We start from the raw sequence: 21,643 nt of genomic DNA on the forward strand, positions 1-21,643 counted from the left end.
TCTCTGATCGCACAGTGTTACCCAGTTTTAGAAGGTTCCTAATAATTTGGTCAGCTAGTGTACACTTGCCTGAAATCATATCCAGTTCAGTTCCTGATGTAGTTAAGGTCACAGAATGACATATTGTAATGTACCAACATCTTGATTTAGATTTTTTCTCAATTCTATGCAATTGATATAGTATGATGCATTAAAGCGGCAAACAACTGGCTCCAGGTTATTCCTCGGAGGAAGACAGTATAGGGTGTCTGATGAAACATCTGATCCTGAACTGTTTCTCCATACATTCAGTTCTCATTCAACAGCATCAAAACATGGGAGAAATATACATTGTACTGCAATATTATGCACATTTTAAACAAAAGCAACACTGTTAAATGTATAAATTATACACTATAGTTTTTAGACGTTCGTTACTAGCATCTTTTATTTTAAAAAAGTTTAAAAAGTTGGACAGTCCGCAACACTTGACGAAGGATATTGGGGCAGCCATCTTGAAGAGTGTGGATGACTATCTTTAGCTCAATTTGGTATATATGTAAATACATAGTATTTATGCTGTTTTCTTTTCTGATAGATTGATTTTATATGATTGCCGATTCATTTCATTTCAAATTAAGATCATGTAGTTTAGTGTTATTTAAAGAACACACACAAAGGTTTTGACATGTATTTTATGGAAGAGATTTTGGGTGAGATAGACTTCCATTACATTACCCCCATTAGCTTCATTAGCGTCATAGCTCTAGTGCAAATCTAAATAAACACACGTGAGACACGAACAATGTCTTGACTGATCTACATTTGGGAAAAGTAGATAAGTATTTCTTTGAATATTTTTAATATATATTTATTACACTCAAAACTTTATTGTGCTCTGTGTTGTCCTGCAGGCATCATGTTGCCCTCCCTCACCTCTGCCATGTACTTCTTTACCTTTCTGGGCCTGTGCACGTGGTGGTCTTTCTGCCGCTCATTTGACACGCTGCTCTTTAGCTGCCTTTGCGTGCTGATGGTGATCTTCAGCGCAGGACATCTCATCATCCTCTACCTCTACCAGTTCCAGTTCTTCCAGGAAGCCGTTCCTCCTGGAGATCGCTATGCCAGGTCAGACCATCAGCATCACGTGCGTCCACTGAGGTTTTTCTTTCCTGTGTTTGTTGTACTGTAGCATTCAGAGCAGGGGACTAGGGTATGGTTTTGCCATGTAGGTCTGTAGGTTGCTGCTTTATGTCACTGCTTTCTGAGGTAAACTAGTAACTCCATATTTGGCAAAGTCTTTTCAGATGCTTTAGGTTTTGAATTACCAAATGTCGCCTTTGATTTCATTATAAAAAGCAGAATGTTATATAGGTGGTGTAAAACAAGGTCTGTAAAACGTCTCAAGGTTGATGGTCTGATTTTGGTCATGCTCGTTTTTGCAGTTAAAAGGCTTTTAAGCTGCACGCTGACTGTTCCAGCATGAGGCACTGTCATGTGACCTGTCGTCACACTGGGACCAACGAGATTACAGCTTTATACAAAACTGGATCTGATATGAAAAAATATTAAGAATTGATTCTGAAAGACAGTGATGGGATTAATCATATGGCCGCCTGCCTCAGTCGCATGATGTCAGTGTGTGTGTGTGTGTGTGTGTGTGTGTGTGTGTGTGTGTGTGTGTGTGTGTGTGTGCTATGCAGCAGATTGCTGTCTTTCACTGAAAAAATGTCCACTGAATTCACTTCATTCAAACGTGTCCAATGCATTAACACAGTTTGTTTTCATACTGTCCATCCAACATGATCTGATCATGTCTTTCTAAAGTCCTGGAAGTCGAACTCTGCGCACACACTTGAGCTTAGGATCGAATGTGCATTCTTGGTGCTGTGAGGCAGCGTCATTACATACGACACTTAAATGAAGTCAAATTATTTCTTCCTGTCAGCACTAAAATCCTCACGAGATTTTATCACGTAATTAGATCACGCTAATACTGTCAATTGATCACACTCATATAATCACACTCATATCATCCTAACTAGTAGATTAGATGCTTGCTTAAATTTAGTCTAATCTAATTTTGTCTAATCTGATCTATTATATACTGGTAAATTAGATACTTGCTTAAATTTAGTCTAATCTAATGTCATCTACTCTGATCTACTATTTACTGGTAGATTAGATACTTGCTTATATTTAGTCTAATCTAATTTTGTCTACTCTGATCTACTATTTCCTGTTAGATTAGATACTTGTTTAAATTTAGTCTAATCTAATTTCGTCTACTCTGATCTACTATTTACTAGATACTTGTTTAAATTTAATACACGTAATGGAATCGCATTTTAACAAGAATATTTTTTATGGAAATGATTAGCGATATTGATTAGCGATAGAAATGAGTTTTACTTTTAGATCAATGTTTGTGTTTCTAAGGCCCTCAAGATCACAGCTTTCACCTGTAGCCAAAAACAGTGGTGAATGGTACTACATTTATATCGTCACTGATATCGTTATCGCAGTAAATACCAGAAAATATCATGATATAGTTTTAAGTTCATATCACCCATCCCTAGAAATGATACATTATATTTGCTCTTAAATCTATTCAACTGCATATTTCTTTTTTTTTTTCTTCAGTCCGTTCAGAGTTGTAGGGTTTTGGCCTCATTCCTCACTGAAGCATTGTGCACCCATCTGCTGTCAGTAAATGCTCTGCTGCTTGATTAAAGGCAGAATAAAGCATCTAAATCAGCCAGGTTACAATGTGTTAGACAGCTGCACGGGGCAGACTAGCACGTGAAATTCTTTGGCCTGGCTGAAACTCCCGAGACGTGAATGGAGAGAGAAGTGGGTGTAGTACTGTAACTGTACTGAGAATGTCTAGTGGAAAAACACTGAGTACCGAGTATACGAGGAGAATGTTAAAGGAATATTCCAGTGTTTTTTTCCCCAACCTAATCTCATTCTAATGCATATGTGAGATTACCATAAATCATTTACCATTTTGATGCATTTTAAGGTTATTACTTGTCACATTGTATTAAATTATCTCCCAAAAATTGCTGTGTCATCAGTTTTGTCCTTGTGAAATGATAAGAGTCATGGGTCATGCACAGCGATGTAGCATATAGTGGTTAGTGCATTTGCCTCTTACCTCCAGGGTTGAGGGTTCGATTCCCACCAGGGCCCTGTGTATGCGGAGTTTGCATGTTCTCCCTGTGCTGCGGGGGTTTCCTCCGGGTACTCCAGTTTCCTCCACCAGTCCAAAGACATGCATTGTAGGCTGATTGGCATGTCCAAAAGTGTCCGTAGTGTATGAATGGGTGTGTGAGTGTGTATGTGATTGTGTTCTGCAATGGATTGGCTTCCAGTCCAGGGTGTCCCCTGCCTTGTGTCTCATGCCCCCTGGGATAGGCTCCAGGTTCCCCGTGACCCAGTAAGGTTAAGTGGTACAGAAGATGAATGTATGGATGGATTTCTTTATGGAAATATGAGAGAGACTCCAATGCAATTTTTTGCATTGTTTATTGCAAAATGTGTCACAAAAGTATATCAGGTTTAAGACCACAGTAGAAAGGGCTACTGAGAATAATGGACAAGTAGTACATTTTTACTTTTGCAAATGTATTGTATTGTTTTATACTGTATTAGGTTTTCATTTGACTCACATATATCATTCCTGGAAGGTTAGTTTGCAGTTTTAAAAAATATATATAGTACCCAAAAGCAACATTTGATGAATGTTGCTTGTCAGTTGTCCCAAAACCGTAAGAGAACATTGTGTTTAAAAGCTCCCAGAATGTTTTAGGAGCAGTGCTTGACTTCGTTAATTGAAATAGAATGCTCCTAGAACATTATTAAATAGTTCCCCCAAATAAATAAATAACATAATGTAAGCTGAAACACATGCCAGTATTAGGGAAATGTTCCGTGTTTACTGGGCACATTACAATATATCATTTTGATATTTATTTAAAGTGCTAATAGTGTGTTATATCAGTCATATACTGTATTCTCCCATAAGTATAGCAGGCCAAAGAGAGACTCAGTGAAGATCTGAGAGAAATAGGGCTCTTATATCGTGTTGAGGTTATGTGTTGTTTGCTGTTTATAAACTCGTTTGTGTAAATGTGTACGTGTTATACACTGTGCTCGGAAAGGCTGTAAGATCAGATTGTTTTAACCTACTGGATACGTACACTACCGGTCAAAAGTTTGTGGACACTCGACTGAAATGTTTCTCATGATGTTAAAAGTTGTATGATTAAATGTTTGAAATCGTGCAAAAATATAATCGTGCCGACATGTTCATTTCTTTCATTAGCAAACTAACATTTTATTTACAAATAAATATTTTTTTTAAACGGACGACTCAGAGCAAAATATTTAGAAAAGCAGCCAGTAAGTGTCCAGCGTAGGGGGGAACTCCTTTAATATTGTTTAAAAAGCATCTCAGGGAAATTCCTCAAGAAATCTGACAAGAAAATGCCAAGAATACATTTCTGAAAATTCTCGGCAAAAAGGGCGTCTACTTTGAAGATGCTGAAATGCTAAATCATTTTGATTTATTTTGAATTTTTTTTTATCACAGCATAATTCCCGTAGTTCCATTTGTGTTATTCCAGAGTTTTGATGACTTTATTATTATTATAAAATGTGGGGAAAATAATAAAAATAAAGAATGAGTGTGTCTGAACTTTTGACCGGTAGTGTATCTGACCTTTATATTGAAGTCGTAACAGAAACTAAAATCCAACCAGATCTCTTTTTTTATTGTTATTATTCTATGAAAAACAAATTTGGTTTATAGCCTGCTGTTTAAAAGTCTTGCCTTACTTATTCACAGTTCTTCCCATATAACCGGTAAGAAATATAACTCTGTATAACTCTGTATTATTCCATAGAAAATGCTAAAAACTTCGCTCAGAAACTCACACTAAGAGAAAGGGAAGTGGGAGCGACAGCCTGCGAAGATCCAGGTGGTTCTCATTACGGCAGGATGCCTCTTGGCCTGTGCTGAAATTACACAGCTGGTTTCAGGGAATTCTGCACAAATCGCTGCAGAGTGGAGAGAGAAAGACAGAAAGTGGGAGAGCAAGAACAAAAAAAAAAAAGACAAAATGCTGTAGGACTTAAGTAGATGCAATTTTATTAAATTAGGTCTTAATGAAAGTTAAGCCACTTGGTGGTTGAGTAGCATGGAGCAGGCAGTGTGTAGGGTGTGTACGATATAAAATTTCTCAAAGCACACAGCCTAGTTTTCCCAGGTCTCATTAGTGGTGGACTAATTGTGTAACCGTTGTGTCATAAATGCTTTGCAAATGTCCCCCAAACCTGTAAATGACAAACTCTATACATCATCTCTCCAAAAGCATCCACCCCAAATCTGCTTTTTGTTCGAAGTCTTTTTTTTTCCCCTTCATGTTAATTTGGGAGCTGTTAACCAAGATTACAAAGTGAAGAATTACGCCATGACCTAACAGCGCAAATAAACACAGGCATTTTGACCTCCGGGAAAGTGCAACTTTCAATGTGTTAAACATTATCACTTCATTCTCCCAATCTAGCACAGAAGGCAGTGCCTGAAACTTCATACACATTCAAATGCACCATAAAAGGCAGATATTTTACATGTGTGTGAGCTACAGAATGAGGTTTGAAACACATTCAGAGAATGTGTGTGGTGAAACAGGCTGAACAAACAATATAATGTAGATACAGAGGAAAACATTTATCATTTGGACATACAAAAAGAAGAGGGGGACTGATGGTGTGCAAAGACAGCAAAAGATTTGATAGAAATCAAGAATGATCACTAGAACCCCATCAGGTAAATGGATTTTAAACCATATAGTCGTTTCTCTTTTAGTTAAACTGGATATCTTTCCAAATTAATCTGCACTTCACTCTAATACACTCTAATAAAATATAATGCTAACCTGTACATTTAATTATCACTGTCATGGTACCCTCAATAGTATACCTATTGTACCTTTAATATACAGTGTCTCCTGGAAATGTGGAGTGTACCTTTAAATATGATTAGACTGTAATTACCTTTTAGAATGAAGCTATAAAGGTGTACTTCATGCATATTTCTAGGTAAAACATGTATACTGGGCTCAACAAGCGAGCCAAGGGAGCAAAATTGGTCTTGCACTCTGGGTCATAAGGATGGCATACTCTGTCCCCTGTCAATCACAGTGAAACTAGTCAACAACAGGCATCTCTGAGCTGATGCATGCGAAAGAGGTCGAAGAGTCCTGTCTTCCTAATGTGTTATGCTGTTCGAAAAGATGTGTTTGGCTGGTTTCATGTGTTTCTGGTTTCTGTTTCATGTGCATGAGTTCGCCTTCACCCTCCTGGTTGGTAGTTATTGTAGGACAGGAGACAGCTGGCTGCTAGGTGGGAATTGGCCAGGACTACATTAGGGGAGAAAATGGAGGGAAAAAAAAGTTGCATACTATAAGTACAAAAGGTGTACCCTTGAGGGTAGCAGCCCCAAAAAGGAAAAGTGCAGTTTAGTACACAGAGTATTTCTACAGCATTGACTTTAGGAGAAATTTAAACAGAACTGCTATCTGAAATAGACAAAGCTGAAATAACATAAAGCTTTACAATCCGCTCCAGCTTTGCAGATTTCTTTTAACATTCACATTTACATTTCGAGCATTTAACAAATTCCCTTATCCAGAGTGACTTACAAAAGTGCTTTATAGTCTCAATCAAAAACACATACTCATGCTAATACAAATAGGTCAAATCAATGTGTTGTTGTTGTTGTTTTTTTCCCCTATCCTAAGTGTGCATCCGTTTTAGTTTAACCCGAATTGCAGTAATGAACCACTGAGTGCAGAAAAATAGCAATTTGGAAAACCACCATGTTAGAAGCCACTGGAGGCCTTTGTAGTGGAGTACTCAAAAAAAATACATCCGTAACATTAATCCCATTTGGAATGGTCTATGTGGAAGTCTTCTTTATATCTGACATGGAAACGGGTTTAAACAACAAGTTGGAGAGACGTCCTAAAAATCCCACAATACCACAGTGGTTCCGTTTTGTACCTTTTCCTTTCCTCTTGAGTATGTGTTCAAAATAAAATGAGAGATTTTCATTATTTCTATGCATCTACAAATAATTATTTCATGATGGCTTGGACGATGTCCATTTGCTTTGGAAGGTACAAAAAGTCTTTGCTTCATTTGGATCCTATAGCATACGGCATGACCTCGAATCCAAAAGCTACACGCAGGCATATGAGCAGCACATGTTCTCTGTGCACTCGACTCATCCTACAGTTTAAGCTTCATTCTTCATTGTGGGTTTTTTTTTTCATTCATAACCATAGCCAAAAGTGACATGATGAAAAAAAAAATTCTGGTCGTTTAAAATACTTGGTAACAAATGAATCTGAACGACAGTTGGAGAGCTCGGCCGTATTGTTCTTTTTGGCTGGCTCTTTTGTTTTAGCCGTTTTGCCTCCTCTTTTTAATTTTGACCCCCTAAACAGGAGGCTGTTGTTTTTTATTTGCTCCTCAGGCACTCCAGCTCTATTGCAAGACCAAAAAAGAAACAACAGTAGAGAGTATTGTGGCTCTGTATATTGAAGAAAAGCAGAAAGATCTGGTGTGGCTTAGCAGCCGAGAGACTGAACACACTGTGCTGTAGAGGACAGAGGGTCCTCCATGAAGTCACAGTAATGATTATTTGTGAGAAAGTGATAAATAAGCGTTGAGTACACAATGGGTTTTGTTTATACTGTTCCCAAAAATGCATGATTGTAACATTTTATCGACAACACCCTAACTCGGCGAACTTTCGCTTCTCTATCTCAGTCTTTTTGGTATTTCTCCGGTGGTGCTGAGTGACTGCTCCCACACCTGGATGTTTAAGGTGAACCCTGAGCTCGATTGGCACCACTTCATCAATCCCATCATGCTCCTGGTGCTGTACTACACACTGGCCACGCTCGTCCGCCTGTGGCTGCAGGAACCCATGGACACGGTTAGTCTCCAGACAAGCTGTCTGATACTAAGGGTTCAATTTAGTCATTCAGTTTGGAAATGGCAAACTGGATCAAAAATGAACTGATGCAGTGGTAATACAGTGATTAATGGTCCTGTAAAGAATTTTATCCATCATAATCATCTGACTCAAACATCATTTTCTGTTTCTGATCATTTGTTTTCATTTCTTGACTTTTATTCTTGTGTAATTGAGATTCCCTAACTCATTTGCAGTTAAGGATTTAATCCTATTTAGCTATTGTGGTCCATATTGCTCATCCAGCAGGTAAAAGAGAAAGAGGGGGTTGCTAAAGTAGCAGAGGAGAATGAAGAGCAGCCTCCTGTAAGCACTCAGCCCCATCAGACAGCGGAGAAAAAGAGAGAGATGTGGAGAATGGCACGCTTTCTCCCCGACAAAAGAAAGGTAGAATGGATATTTCCTATTTCCTATGACAGAACCACCATAAATAATAGCATGCACGCATCTCTTATGACAATTAGCCATGTTTCATAGCACAAAAGAAAACCACGGTTTGCAAATCATGATTATGATTATGGTTAGACTGGCAGTGTGTATATATAGAACAATCACTGGCCATGTTCAATTGGGGAACAAATAATGGTTCCTCACTATAACAATATCATCTGTACTCCACTCAGGAACACAGGAGACCCAAGGAAAGTTCGCATGGTTTATTTAGTCAGTGACGTAAAACTTTTCAAAACAAATAACTTGCAGCTTTCCAGCTGTCTTGTCACTTTCTGCTTTGCTCTACTCATGACTACATACACGTATGTTCAGCTCATTGCTCAAGAAAAGAAAGAAAACAGCGATCATGTTACTATAGAAAGAAAACATGGCTTAGGTGTGCTTTGTTAGTCATTACATGTGTAATTCAACCACCAGACACCACCCTCCTGCTGCAATAAACCACACCCACAGCTGCTCATACATAAACCCGATACATAATGCAAGTAAGTAAGTAAGTAAAACAGTGACTGTGTGTATAAAGCCCAAGTAAAACGACAAGAGTTAACCAAAATGGTGTATATACTGAAGTTAACATTATGTGTTAAAACATAGCTATATAAAAGCTATGCTTATATATTTTGCACTCACTGAGCACTTTACACCTACACATTCATGCAGATTCATGCGGATTATCTAATCCACCAATCATTTGGCAGCAGTGCAATGCATAAAATCATGCCGTGGCATTGGTGGATTGTTCGTGCCAGACAGACTGGTTTGACTATTTCTATAAAAACTCCTGGGATTTTCATGAACAACAGTCTCTAGAGTTTATTCAGAATGGTGCAATAAAGAAAAAACATCCAGTGAGCAGCAGTTCTGCAGACAGAAATCCCTTGTTGATGAGAGAGGTCAATGGAGAATGACGGGTTCGAGCTGACAGAAGGTAACAGTAAGTCAGATAACCACTCTGTACAATTGTGGTGAGCAGAAAAGCATCTCAGAATCCGTAACACGTACAGGCGGATGGACCACAACAGCAGAAGACCACATCGGGTTCCACTTCTGTCAGACAAGAACAGAAAGCTGAGGCTGCAGTGGGCACAAACTCGCCAGAACTGGACAGGTGAAGACTGGAAGAATGTAGCCTGGTCTGATGAATCTCGATTTCACATGAGGCACACAGATGGTAGATGGTCAGAATTTGGCACCAACAGCATGAATAAATGGACACACCCTGCCTCGTATCAACAGTCCAGGCTGGTGGAGGTGGTGTAATGGTGTGAGGAATGTTTTCTTGACACACTTTGGGCTGATTAATACCAATCAATCATCACTTGAATGCCACAGCTTATTTCAGTATTGTTGCTGGCTATGTGTGTCCATTCATGGCCATGATTTCACAACGCCACAAAGCATTGAGGCTGTTTTGAGAGCAAAGGGAGGCCCTGCCCAAAATTTAGTACAGTGTTCCTAATAAAGCATTCGGTGAGTGTTTATATATATGTGCCAACCATCACAGATTAAAATGCTCATTTGTAAAAGCGTGTTGATTTAAAAACTATAACAGAGGAAACATGTGATGTCTAGTGGAGGCTGCAACCTCTGCGCAGCCCCTGCAATGGCACGGTCACCCTTAACCTTCAGCTGAGATTGTGGAACAGCTATTAGTAACTGATCTGAAAACCTCAGAGACCTGGGATTAGAGTAGTGACAGTAAGTTAAAGATGTTGGTGGGTTTTAAAAGGGCTCCCATAAAGGAGAGGGAGCCAGTGCAAAGATGCCAAAACCGGGGTGATATGGTTTCCGTCCTTGATGAATAATCGCACAGCTGCATTTCACAGTAACTTTCTGCATTTTACGCTAGCGATCAAGAGAAGCCATGCTAATGCCAAGAAACAGTGAATTGCAATAATCTAAAAAAGATGAGATAACAGCATGTATAACTTGTATAACTAAAATCGCTAATTGATAAATGCTATTTTTTTTTTGTGACACAGAGTTAATTTGCCAATCAAATCTGAAGTCACAAATGTATAAAACACTACAATTCTTCACCCCTGGTCTCACACATTGTGCCAATACTCCTAAATTATTTACTGAATATTTGTAGATTTTGATGGAGTTCTGATTTGTTCTCATTTAACTGCAGAATTTTTTTTGTCATCCAGGTCTCACCTCAGTATCCTTAATGCAAGTGTTATGTAATATAAATTATGCCATAATATTATAATAATGATGATGATAATAATAATAATAATAATAATAATAATAATAATAATAATAATAGTGTTCAAAAAGTAACAATAATACAGTGAACCACATTTATTTATAGCTCACAGAATTATAAAGATGCTGTGCAAATTCTCTGAAAAATATTTACTATATATTTAAACCTGTGTTAATGTGTACCGTATGTGTAGTGAGGATTGGCAATAGAGCACTATGTGATATTATATTTATATAAGCATCATGGTGAGAGTGCCCTGAGATTGACTGGGGTTCCATTCCCAGTGTATTCCCGCCTCATACCCAGTGTTCCAGAGGATAGGGTCCGGATCGTCCGGGCCCCTGACAGGAATAAAGTGGTTAATGAAGCTGTATGAATGATTGAATCATGATGAGTTCTGGGAGTTTAAGGGGTTATATCAATCACTGATAGCATAAAATACCACAGTTAAATCATACATTGGATGAGAGATTAACAACCATAAAATGCACCAATAAAAAAATACTTTTTCATAGTGAAACCACTGTAAAAAAAAAAATTTTTAAATTAATAAATTATAAACAATATCTTTGAACCTGGGTCTTAGAGTGGCATCTTTTCTTTTCCAAGTTAAAAAAAAAATTGATTTTAAAATATTAATTATGTGTGCATCATGATGCACTGTAACTTAATTTAACAAATTGTATAACTATAGACAAGCTATGGGCCTGTTAGCAATATTGGCCTATATATAGGGTGTATTATGTTGCAAAAATGATGTCTTATGCAGCTGGAGAAATGCATTAATGGATATTGAACTGTCTCTCAGGTATTGATTGTGACATCCAATGGAGGCCCCGTGGATCTGATGACTCTGTCACGGGAGAACGGACCAGTTTCTGCAGAACTCTACTCCACCCCTAAATACAAAAGCCAGGATGAGTCGGACGAAGGTTAGTCGTCCCTTACAGTGGACACAGATATAGAGGTGCAAATTCACAAAATAAAATTCAAATATCACATATATTTTTTTGCATTTAAATGTGAATAAGCTATAACAACATGATATTGCAGTATGTACTGTAAGGAATAAAACCCATTGGCGGATGGTGTTATAGGAAGATAATTAATGACAGTGTGGTGACATCTGGCCTAATCAATGACAGGGTGATGCCGTTACTACCACAAAGGTTATTATTTTTCTATCACAGCATGTCTGAAGTGTTTTATTCCTCATATAAAAACCACACCCATTTGCCAAGGATTAGAATTTTAATTTCTTAAAGAATGACACAACATACTTTTTTTATCTGTTTATAATTACTTTTAATGTTGTTTGTTCAATAAAAACTCATTTTTATTCCTTTATTATTAGACCTCAAAAGTTTCTGTGGAAGTTTTTCCTATAGAAAGGATAACCTGTTAGAATGAGTGCATTAATATAAACCTTGCAGCCGTTACTATTGTCAGAGCTGCTGTTAGAGAAAAGTAATCAACACCTTCTGACCAATCAGATTTGACAATTCAACAACACTGGTGTTTTAAGTTGACATTAATATTTGTGAGTATTGTGGAAATTGTTCTTTTGTGTTTTCACAACTGTATTGCTATTCACTGTAACAAGTAAATGTTTGGTTGGAAAATGGCTTTTATCTTTTATTGCACTTTCTTCCAGGTATCCCATAATATTTTTATCATAACCCCCACCTTTAATATGCAAATAATCTGTGTGACACTAACAGTCAAATTATTGTTGTAAATTGTTGTTGTATTGTGATTGCAGAGAGAATGGACACCAGTGTGTATGAGATCAGCCCTGTGCTCTCAGGAGTCCCAGGTTTGCCTGAGACGACCATCCGAGTGAACGCAGTGGTCAAGATCTTTCGCTTTGTTATGAAGCAGAGCTACATCTGTGCCCTCATCGCCATGATGGTGAGTCCATACGAACTGCAGTGTTTGGCTTTTAGCTGAAGGTGAAGCCAAATTTAATTAAGCCTCATTAACATCATTATGGTTTTGCCCTTTTTGTTTTTGATAACTTGCAAACACACAGGCACATTTAAAAATAAGCCAGATTCCAGGACAGAATTATGTCTAAACTTAAAACAACCTCCACTTCCTGCAGCCTATAGTCTATTTAAGCCATTTGTGCTTCTCTTCACATTAGGCATGGAGTATCACGTATGTGAGCTGGCTGACCTTCGTCTTCCTCATCTGGTCATGCACCTTGTGGATGGTGAGGGACAGGAGAAAGTACGCCATGATCACGTCTCCCTTTATGGTGTTTTATGGGGACCTGCTCATCGTGCTGCAGTACATCTGGAGCTTCCAGACACTGCAGCCTGTGCCAGGCCTCTTCCTCAAGAAGGAGGTGCCCTTTCGGGAACTGGGCTCCAAGGTAGGAAGCGTCGAATTTAGAGTGGGTGTATGTTTATTTCTCTGTGTCTGAATCCAGTTACTATGAATGGATTAACAGAATATTTGAGTAAAAATGTAGAAATTCAGACAATTTTCCCATTACACCATATGTATTGTATTAGACGTTTTATTTGAGGTTTGTGTCTAAAGTGTGCGTCTTAAACCTTGTACTGGAGCTAGGAGGCTAATAAGTATGTTTAAATAGGCTACCAATTATGCATTGTGTGTCAAACACTTGCCTTAAACTACTATTTGTACATCAAGAGTTTTGTAAATTAGCAGAATATTTCTTTATTGAGAAAACTGTACAAATTAAATAGAAACTATTTTTTCATTCAGATTATTTTTAAAGTGCAATTCTGCCCTCAGACTTTAGGCCACACCTCCACCCAGAGTCTGATGCTTGCATGTAGTGATACCAAGCACCCTGATGAGGACAGCTCTGCAATGTCCTTTTGCACAATTTTATAGATAACAGTGTGTCACACAGTGTCTGAAACCACACAACTCAGTGATGTTTTGAAGCAAGTATGTGATTTAAACATGTTGTTTGCATAAAAGTTTTCTTCAATGCAAAGAAAAGCCAAATTCAGACAGGACCTCAGTCTCTAGTTTTAAGTCTAAAGAGGAAATTGTGTAAAAAATTCATTTTTGGTCAAACTGTTGTCCATGTTCCTAGTCTCTGGATTCACCCTAAACAGGATAAATTGGTTACTCAAGATGAATGAAAGTGTGTTAATGAAAGTATTAAGACACTGATATCAAAACTTTGTAACTTAAATTTTATATATATATATATATATGTTTTAATTAATACAGCTTTATTTATTCCATAGGGCAATTATGAACACTCTGTAAAAAGAAACACCCATAGACAAGACAGCCAGTATGGCATGATACCCAGCGGTGCTTGCAGTCTAATCCAAAAAAGAAAAATAAATAAATATTCGATTTGTTTATTCAGTAAGCAGGTACAGTGCCCTCCACTAATATTGGCTGTGAAAATTGTCTTTATTGTTTAACCTTTTGTTCTAAAAATTCAAAAAATACTCTACTCTCAGGGATATCAAACAATTGCAAACACAACACTGGTTTATAAAAAAAAAATATTTGTTAAATATAGGTGTGGAACAATTATTGGCACCCCTATCTAATCATATGAGAAAAATATATTTGAAGTATATTCCCAGTGATGTTTTACTTTTTTTCAGTAAACCTGGGTGACTGTATAAGGTAACACATAGGCCATATTCCCTTAGTCATTAATAACAATGGGAAAGACCAAGGAATATATGATGTGCGGCAAAAGGTTGTTGAGCTTCACAAAATGTGATGTGGCTATAAGAAAATAGCACAAGCATTGAAAATGCCCATTTTGCACCATCAGGGCAATAATTAAGAAGTTCCAGTCAACTGGAAATGTTATGATCAACCTGGAATTGGACGCATGTCTATATTGTCTCAACGCACTGTGAAGAGAATGGTTCAAGTGGCCAAAAAATCTCCAAGGATCACAGCTGGAGAATTGCAGAAATTAGTTGTATCTTGGGGTCAGAAAGTCTCCAAAACTACAATCCAAAGTCACCTACATCACCACAAGTTGTTTGGAAGGGTTTCAAGAAAAAAAAAGCCTCTACTCTCATACAAAAGAAATCAAGCATCTTCAGTTTGCTAGACACTACTGGAACTTCAAATGGGATCGGGTTCTATGGTCAGATGAAACCAAAATAGAGCTTTTTGGCAATAAACACCAGAGGTGGTTTTAGCGCACACAGAGAGGTAGCCATATGGAAAAGTACCTCATGCCCACGGTTAAATATGGTGGTGGCTCTTTAATGTTTCAGGACTGTTTTTCTGCCAGAGGACCTGGACATTTTTAGGATACATGGCATCATGGACTCTATCAAATATGAACAGATATTAAATGAAAATCTGACTGCCTCTGTCAGAAAGCTTAAAATGGGCCGTGGTTGAATCTTCCAGCAGGACAATGATCCAAAACATACATCAAAATCAACATCAAAATGGTTTACTAATCACAAAATCAATGTCCTGCCATGTCCATCCCAGCCCCCTGACTTGAAACCCATGAATTGAAGAGGAGAGTCCACCAGTGTTTGAAGGATCTGGAGAGATTCTGTATGGAGGAATGGTCTCAGTTCCCTTGCCATGTATTCTCCAACCTCATCAGGCATTATAGGAGAAGACTCAGAGCTGTTATCTTGGCAAAGGGAGGTAGCACAAAGTATTGACTAAAAGTATAATGATTAAACTTTTTCCTGTTGCCCCTACTGCCCAATTCTTTTGGTTTATGAAACAAATTGTTACTTCTTTTTGAAGGATATGAGAGTGAAACTTATGAAAAAACTAAGTCTGCCAGTTCATTCAAATCATCACACACACTATAATAAAAAAAAAAATCCTGCCATTCTGTACAATATAAGCACCCTTACAGAAGGGCCATACTGTCCTGCATCCAACCAACACAGGAACTAAGAACATCCTGTTATGGTAAGATCCTGCAAATAGAGCCATTGGTAAAGATTTGTATGGATCCAGAACGGTATCATAACACAAGCTTATTTTAGTGTTCCTCTGAGTTGTTTTATAGCTCACATCCTGATCATACTAATCATATTTGACATTGTATAAAAGGACACGTGTAAAATATTTCACAATTTCACTGATTTCACTGTGTCTCTGGACAGTATTGGTCTGACACCAATACATTATCATAAATACTGTTAATGATCATAAAAAATGTTTAAAACAATTGACACCCGTGTCAATTAAAAGAGTATTTCTTTGTGTGTGTATAGATCCTGTGTCTTCTGAGTTTCTGGCTACTGCTAAGACAGGCTTTGACAGAAAGGAGAGAGAAACAGAGAGACGAGACACAGCTGTCTGATATCAAGGTGGAGGACAGCTCACAAGGTGAGACCTTTTCCTCTCGATCAAAATTACTTTTCCAAATTCAGCTTCCCAAGCAACTTATTTTACTTCCAGTGACACTTGTATATTTATCCTTCTGCTTGTTGACCAACCATGCGTCTGTCATGATATCCACGACTGGTGTCAGGTCAATATTAGCAAAAAATGGTGGATCGCATATCAGAGTGATAACAGCAGTAGTTATATGGCTTAATGTTAACGACAACAGCAACAAGTGAGCTATTCAGGAATGCAAATGTGCTCTCATGTCAGTTGTTGTAGAAATACCTCACACTAAAGGACACATTTCTAAAATTCTTTTTTTTTTTTGGAATTAGAAATGTTTTAGTGTATGTAAGTATTTAAGAAATGTGTCCTTTAGTGTGAGATATTTCCACAAAAATTGACATGAGAGTGTTTGCCTCGCACCTCCAGGGTTGAAGGTTCGAATCCCGGCTCCGCCCTGTGTGTGCAGAGTTTGAATGTTCTCTCTGTGCTTCTGGGGTTTCCTGCCCCAGTCCAAAGACATGTGTTGTGAGCTGATTCGCATTTTCAGATTGTCCGTAGTGTGTGTGTGTTTGTGATTGTTCCCTGCGATGGGTTGGCACCCCATCCAGAGTGCCCCACACCTTGTGCCCTGAGTCCCCTGGGATAGGTTCCAGGCTTCCAGCTACCCTGTGTAGGATACGCGCTATGGAAAATGGATGGATGGATGGATGGAGACTTGAGTGTATTTGATTATATTTATACATCATATTTATAGTTGCAATGGAAGTGTTTTATTGTGAAAGAGTTTAACTGAATAAAGTCATGCTTTTAGCATCAGTATGTATTTTTTAATTGAAATGCTTTATTTAAAAAAAAAAATTAAGCTCAGTACTTTTTAAAGAAAAAAATATTATATGGGTATCAATATGGGCTGATTGGCTCATGGTTTCAGTATTGATATTGGAAAAGAGAAGGTGGTATTGTGCCATTTGGTAATGTGTGTGTGTGTGTGTGTGTGCGCACGCTCATTACAGAGAAATACATGGATGGAGATGTTGGGGGACAGAGAGAGATGATGGACGTGTTGGGCAGTACATTCATGGCCATGTTGAATAAGTACTGGATCTATATCTGTGGAGGAATGTTCTTTTTCGTAAGCTTCGAGGGACGCATTGTCATGTACAAGATCATCTACATGATGATGTTCCTCTTCTGTGTAGCACTCTATCAGGTGTGTCAGTAGTATCTGTCTAATGAATAGTTCCCCATTATTAAGATTACTGCAGCAGTTGTATAGTTTTAGTACTTTTGTTGTTAGTACTTAGTTTTAGTACTTTTAATGACTCTTCCTTAAAAAAGTGCCATTCTGTACTTTTTTCTACAGCTGAACTATGAGAGGTGGAGATGGATGCTGAAGTACTTCTGGATGTCAGTGGTGGTGTACACCATGCTTGTGCTCATCCTCATCTACACATTTCAGTTTGAGTCGTCTTTACATGTCTGGTCCAACATGACTGGCTTGAGCAAAGAGAAGTAAGTGTAAATGTATGGGAGGAGGATATAAACATGTGCATGCACACGTTTGGGCTCTAGATAGAGGTATGTACTGTGTGGTGGCCTGGGAATCCCTTCACGTGGTGTTTTTTTTGGGTTTTTTTCATTATTTATGTATGTTGTTCTGAAAACGGTAAGCTTTTCTGAACTGAAATTGGCATTTATTTCGCACATATCCCAATCACAAGTAATGTTCTAGCAGTGTAAAATATAGATACCCCAAAAATGAAAAGGGAGAAACTCGCATTTTATTTCAGTACTGCTGAAAGACACCCCATCTATTTCTACATTAAAAAAAAATGTTTTAAAGATTTGTAAAGCCTCATCCACATCATTAGCTATGCTTCCATCCAAATTGCAAAAAAATTGGAATATCGCTTAAACTATTTGTGAATAAAGCACCGTTTCCGTCCCATGTGTTCAAGAGAACAAAATCTTCACTTCTGGGGGAAACTGGTGCATTTTACTTTTCACACGATTATTATTATTTTTTATTTTTTTTGATGTGCATCGAGGAATTTATTCGGTAAGTGCGTTTTCCTCTTTTATGCACGTTTATGCACATCTTTTTAGCAAATAAAAAATGATCCATCTCAGTTGAGCACATAGGTTTTTGATGCACATTTTGGTGATTTTATTTGCATCTGGTGTTTCTATCCAGCGTTTTTTTTTTATTTTTTTTATGAGATATCCCAAAATTCGCATAAAAATACGTGGATGGAAACATACAGTAGCTACGATCTCTCATCACGTGAAGTAAAAGTCACTCACAGCATTTGACAAGGTTTACCAAACACCAGGCATAACACTATCGTTGTATCATTTGTATCGTTTTTACAAATACAAGATCGACTTTATTTTGATGTAATTTTAAGACTTTATAATTAAGGGTCCAACACTTGTGTATATGCTCTCACTGGGATATGTGTGAATGTGTGTAGACTGGAAGATCTGGGCTTGGAGAGGTTCTCTGTTCCAGCTCTGTTCACACGAATCTTCATCCCCACCTCCTTCTTGCTGGTGTGTATCCTCCATCTGCATTACTTCCATGAACGCTTCTTGCAGCTCACTGATATCAAGGCAGTCGCAGACAAGCAGAAAAGCACCATCTCCAGGTGAGCCCAGCTAGAGAACAAACTCAAAACTGATCCTAAATGTGTCACCGTCTATATGTACAGGGTTGCTCAGGAATTGTGTGTTAGAATCCTTTCTTGAGTCAAGAAATGAGTGAAGGTCTTACAGGATTGCATTGATAACTGTAGCAATAACTTTCCCAACAGGCAGCATTAGGGCATTCCAGTAATATATAGCCTATTTCATATTTTTGTGATATATTTTGTGTTTTTTTTATGAGTGTTGGTTCAATTTAAAGTGATTACAGAAATAACAAAAATGAATGTCATACAAAAGATTATTCCTTGTTCTGAATTGTTGTTGCTAAATTGACCTCTGGATTGCTCATTAGAGATCTACATCCAGATTTATGTAAAGATGTTTTGCCTATTGTCTTTTTATGTGCATTGTTGTTGCTGCTGTTGTTGTTGTTGTTTTGTTCAAATTGAACTGAATTTACCTTGTCTTTTTCAGACTTGTGCATCTTGATGGCAGTTTGGCAGATTTATCTATGATAAAACCCGAGTTTAACTCCTCTGTAAAAGATGAAGAAATTGAGGAGAAAGTGGATCTTAACGAGGATGAGGTTGACATTAAGGTAAAAGAAGAGGAAGATGAAGAGATATGCGATGTGTTCTGCAAGACGCAAAGTTTCTCCTGCCACATATTATCAGAACCAGAGCCAGATCAGGGAGACGGTAACTTTTACACTACACAGTCCATTAATTATTACCTTAACATTTGTATATGAGTATTACTCTTGTATATATTTGACTAGAATATGACAGTGGATCTTGTGGTTTGGAGCCCGGTGTGTATATGCAACAGTATTGGGGTTTAACTGAAGAATTATGGTCAGTCATCAGTCAATAAAGCAGAATCATGTACATATAATATTCAGTAGCGTTAGAAATTTATTGTCTACTGACTGAAATGTTAGAGGGAATAGTTCATCAGAAGGCCAGAAAATCTGAGTTCTCGACTACACTCAGTACATCTACAGTACAGTAGTTAGTTTGACTTCCACTCACTCTCACTCCATTCCTTCCAGTCAAATTCCACACACATGAGCGGTGGTTCTGTAGGCTGATTATTTTTAACTGTCTATGAAATAATGGTAACATAACTGTAACATTAGCTGACATTAATATTATTAGTTAACGTGAACACACTGAAACTCAAACATGAAATGAACTTCAACATATTAAAATGGCGCACTTATATAGCGCATTTATCCAAAGCGCTTTACACTGTGTCTCATTCACCCGTTCACACACACACACACCAATGGTAGCAGAGCTGCCATGCAAGGCGATAACTTTTACCGGTAGCAACTTGGGGTTCAGTGTCTTGCCCAAGGACACTTCAGCATGTGGAGTCATGTGGGCCGGGAATCGAACCGCCAACCCTACGATTAGTGGACAACCCGCTCTACCACCGGATCCACAGCCACCCACATTAATGAAACGTTAATGCAAAATACGTATAATAAGTCATTAACACTTGTATTTCTTTAAGTAATAAACCAAATAAGAAATAATCAACACCAATGTTCAAAATTCAGAACTGAGTCTGAAGCAGCTTAAAATATTTACACTTGGAGAACAAAGTTCAGTAAATTAGGTCGTAATTCAGTTGTTGGCTATTTGAAGTGGAGTTATTTATTCAATTTTAGGCTTGAAAAAATATTAGTGAATTCACTAACATTTAAACATGTCAATGAATACATGTGTTTACTTAATTAGTTAACATTACTTTAATGGTTTGTTAACGCTGAATTTGATGTTTTGTTAATAAGTAATACAGTAAATATTTTTACTTAAGGGAACCTTAATGTAAAGCGAATTAGTATTACATTAACTTTATCATAAATATATACAGTATATCCAGTAATCAAAAATATTTCCAAATTAGTTCAAGTCCTTGTGCTACAACAAACCACTAGGAGAGCCTTTTATTGCAGACATGAGCAGCACAGGACAGGACCAGACAAGTAAACAGACAGGCGTAAAAGTGTCTAGACGTGTTTGATAAGTAAACACACTTGCAGACAGAGCAGAGAAAGAAAACACTCTCATGCTCATTTGTCTACATTCAGTTTTTAAGAGTTTATCTGTTTGTGCATGTAAAAGAGCTGCAAAGTTACAAAGCTCATAGTTTCCCAGAAAGGGATGTATTCTATCTAACAGAGAACACTGCTCCAGACCTGCCTAAAACGCCTCAAGCGAAGTCCAGATATTATTTCCACAAACGTCTACGTCACTATTTGAAATATCAGCACAATGCTACCAGAATTTTTACATTTTAAATTCATTTAATTTTTTAAAACTGTACTTTATGTTGTCACTTCAGGACATAAAGTTGTTACAGTGAAGAAGACAAATTAAACCATTATAACATCGTATCTGAAAGGTAAGAGAGTTACAAAATAAAAGCTTACCACTGTGAAACGTTCAGCTCAAATCGTGCTCGCAAAGTTGGTTCCGATCGATCCGCTCGATCATCCGCATTTTCAGAATCTGACTCGAACTGAAACGGTAAAACCGACGACATTATTAACTGTCTTTATAATTGCTTTAGAAGCCTTGCAATTATGGTAAGGGGTGTTACATATTGACACATACTTGAGGTATTTGGCCAATCACAACGCAATGGGTCAGCTGGCCAATCAGAACACTCCGGGCTTTTTCGGTAGGAGGGACTTTGGAGAAAGCGGAATTGAGTCAGAGCGTTTCAGGCAGCATGGGAATAGAGGTACTGCAATAATGTACAGTGTGTGAAAATAATTTTGTGTTTTTTTAACATTAAAGCATATTAATATTCATTAAAACATTAAACCTATTCAATTACACCCAATAAACAAAATAATGCACTTTTAAAATCATCATATGACCACTTACTTTATGGCTTATAAATAAGTCTCTTTGAAGTTTTTTTCACACTGGTGCTTTTGACTAGCTCCACAG

General features: G+C 37.7%; 1 protein-coding gene across 4 annotated transcripts in view; it reads left to right on the forward strand.

Annotated features, from left to right (window-relative positions):
* LOC128614479 (piezo-type mechanosensitive ion channel component 2) overlaps positions 1-21,643 on the forward strand; it is a 140,011-nt gene that overhangs the window by 82,177 nt on the left and 36,191 nt on the right. For 3 of the 4 annotated variants that reach the window (XM_053635786.1, XM_053635804.1, XM_053635796.1), the window contains 11 exons: positions 894-1,107; positions 7,822-7,990; positions 8,276-8,416; positions 11,503-11,626; positions 12,457-12,605; positions 12,841-13,071; positions 15,911-16,025; positions 17,045-17,241; positions 17,395-17,543; positions 18,506-18,679; positions 19,152-19,375. In XM_053635786.1, the coding sequence (XP_053491761.1) occupies positions 894-1,107; positions 7,822-7,990; positions 8,276-8,416; positions 11,503-11,626; positions 12,457-12,605; positions 12,841-13,071; positions 15,911-16,025; positions 17,045-17,241; positions 17,395-17,543; positions 18,506-18,679; positions 19,152-19,375 (1,887 nt within the window). The remainder of the gene's footprint in view (positions 1-893; positions 1,108-7,821; positions 7,991-8,275; positions 8,417-11,502; positions 11,627-12,456; positions 12,606-12,840; positions 13,072-15,910; positions 16,026-17,044; positions 17,242-17,394; positions 17,544-18,505; positions 18,680-19,151; positions 19,376-21,643) is intronic. The other variant, XM_053635814.1, reaches the window with a different exon arrangement.

This window comes from Ictalurus furcatus, chromosome 1 (assembly GCF_023375685.1).
Source record: "Ictalurus furcatus strain D&B chromosome 1, Billie_1.0, whole genome shotgun sequence".
In the NCBI taxonomy this organism is placed as follows: domain Eukaryota; kingdom Metazoa; phylum Chordata; class Actinopteri; order Siluriformes; family Ictaluridae; genus Ictalurus; species Ictalurus furcatus.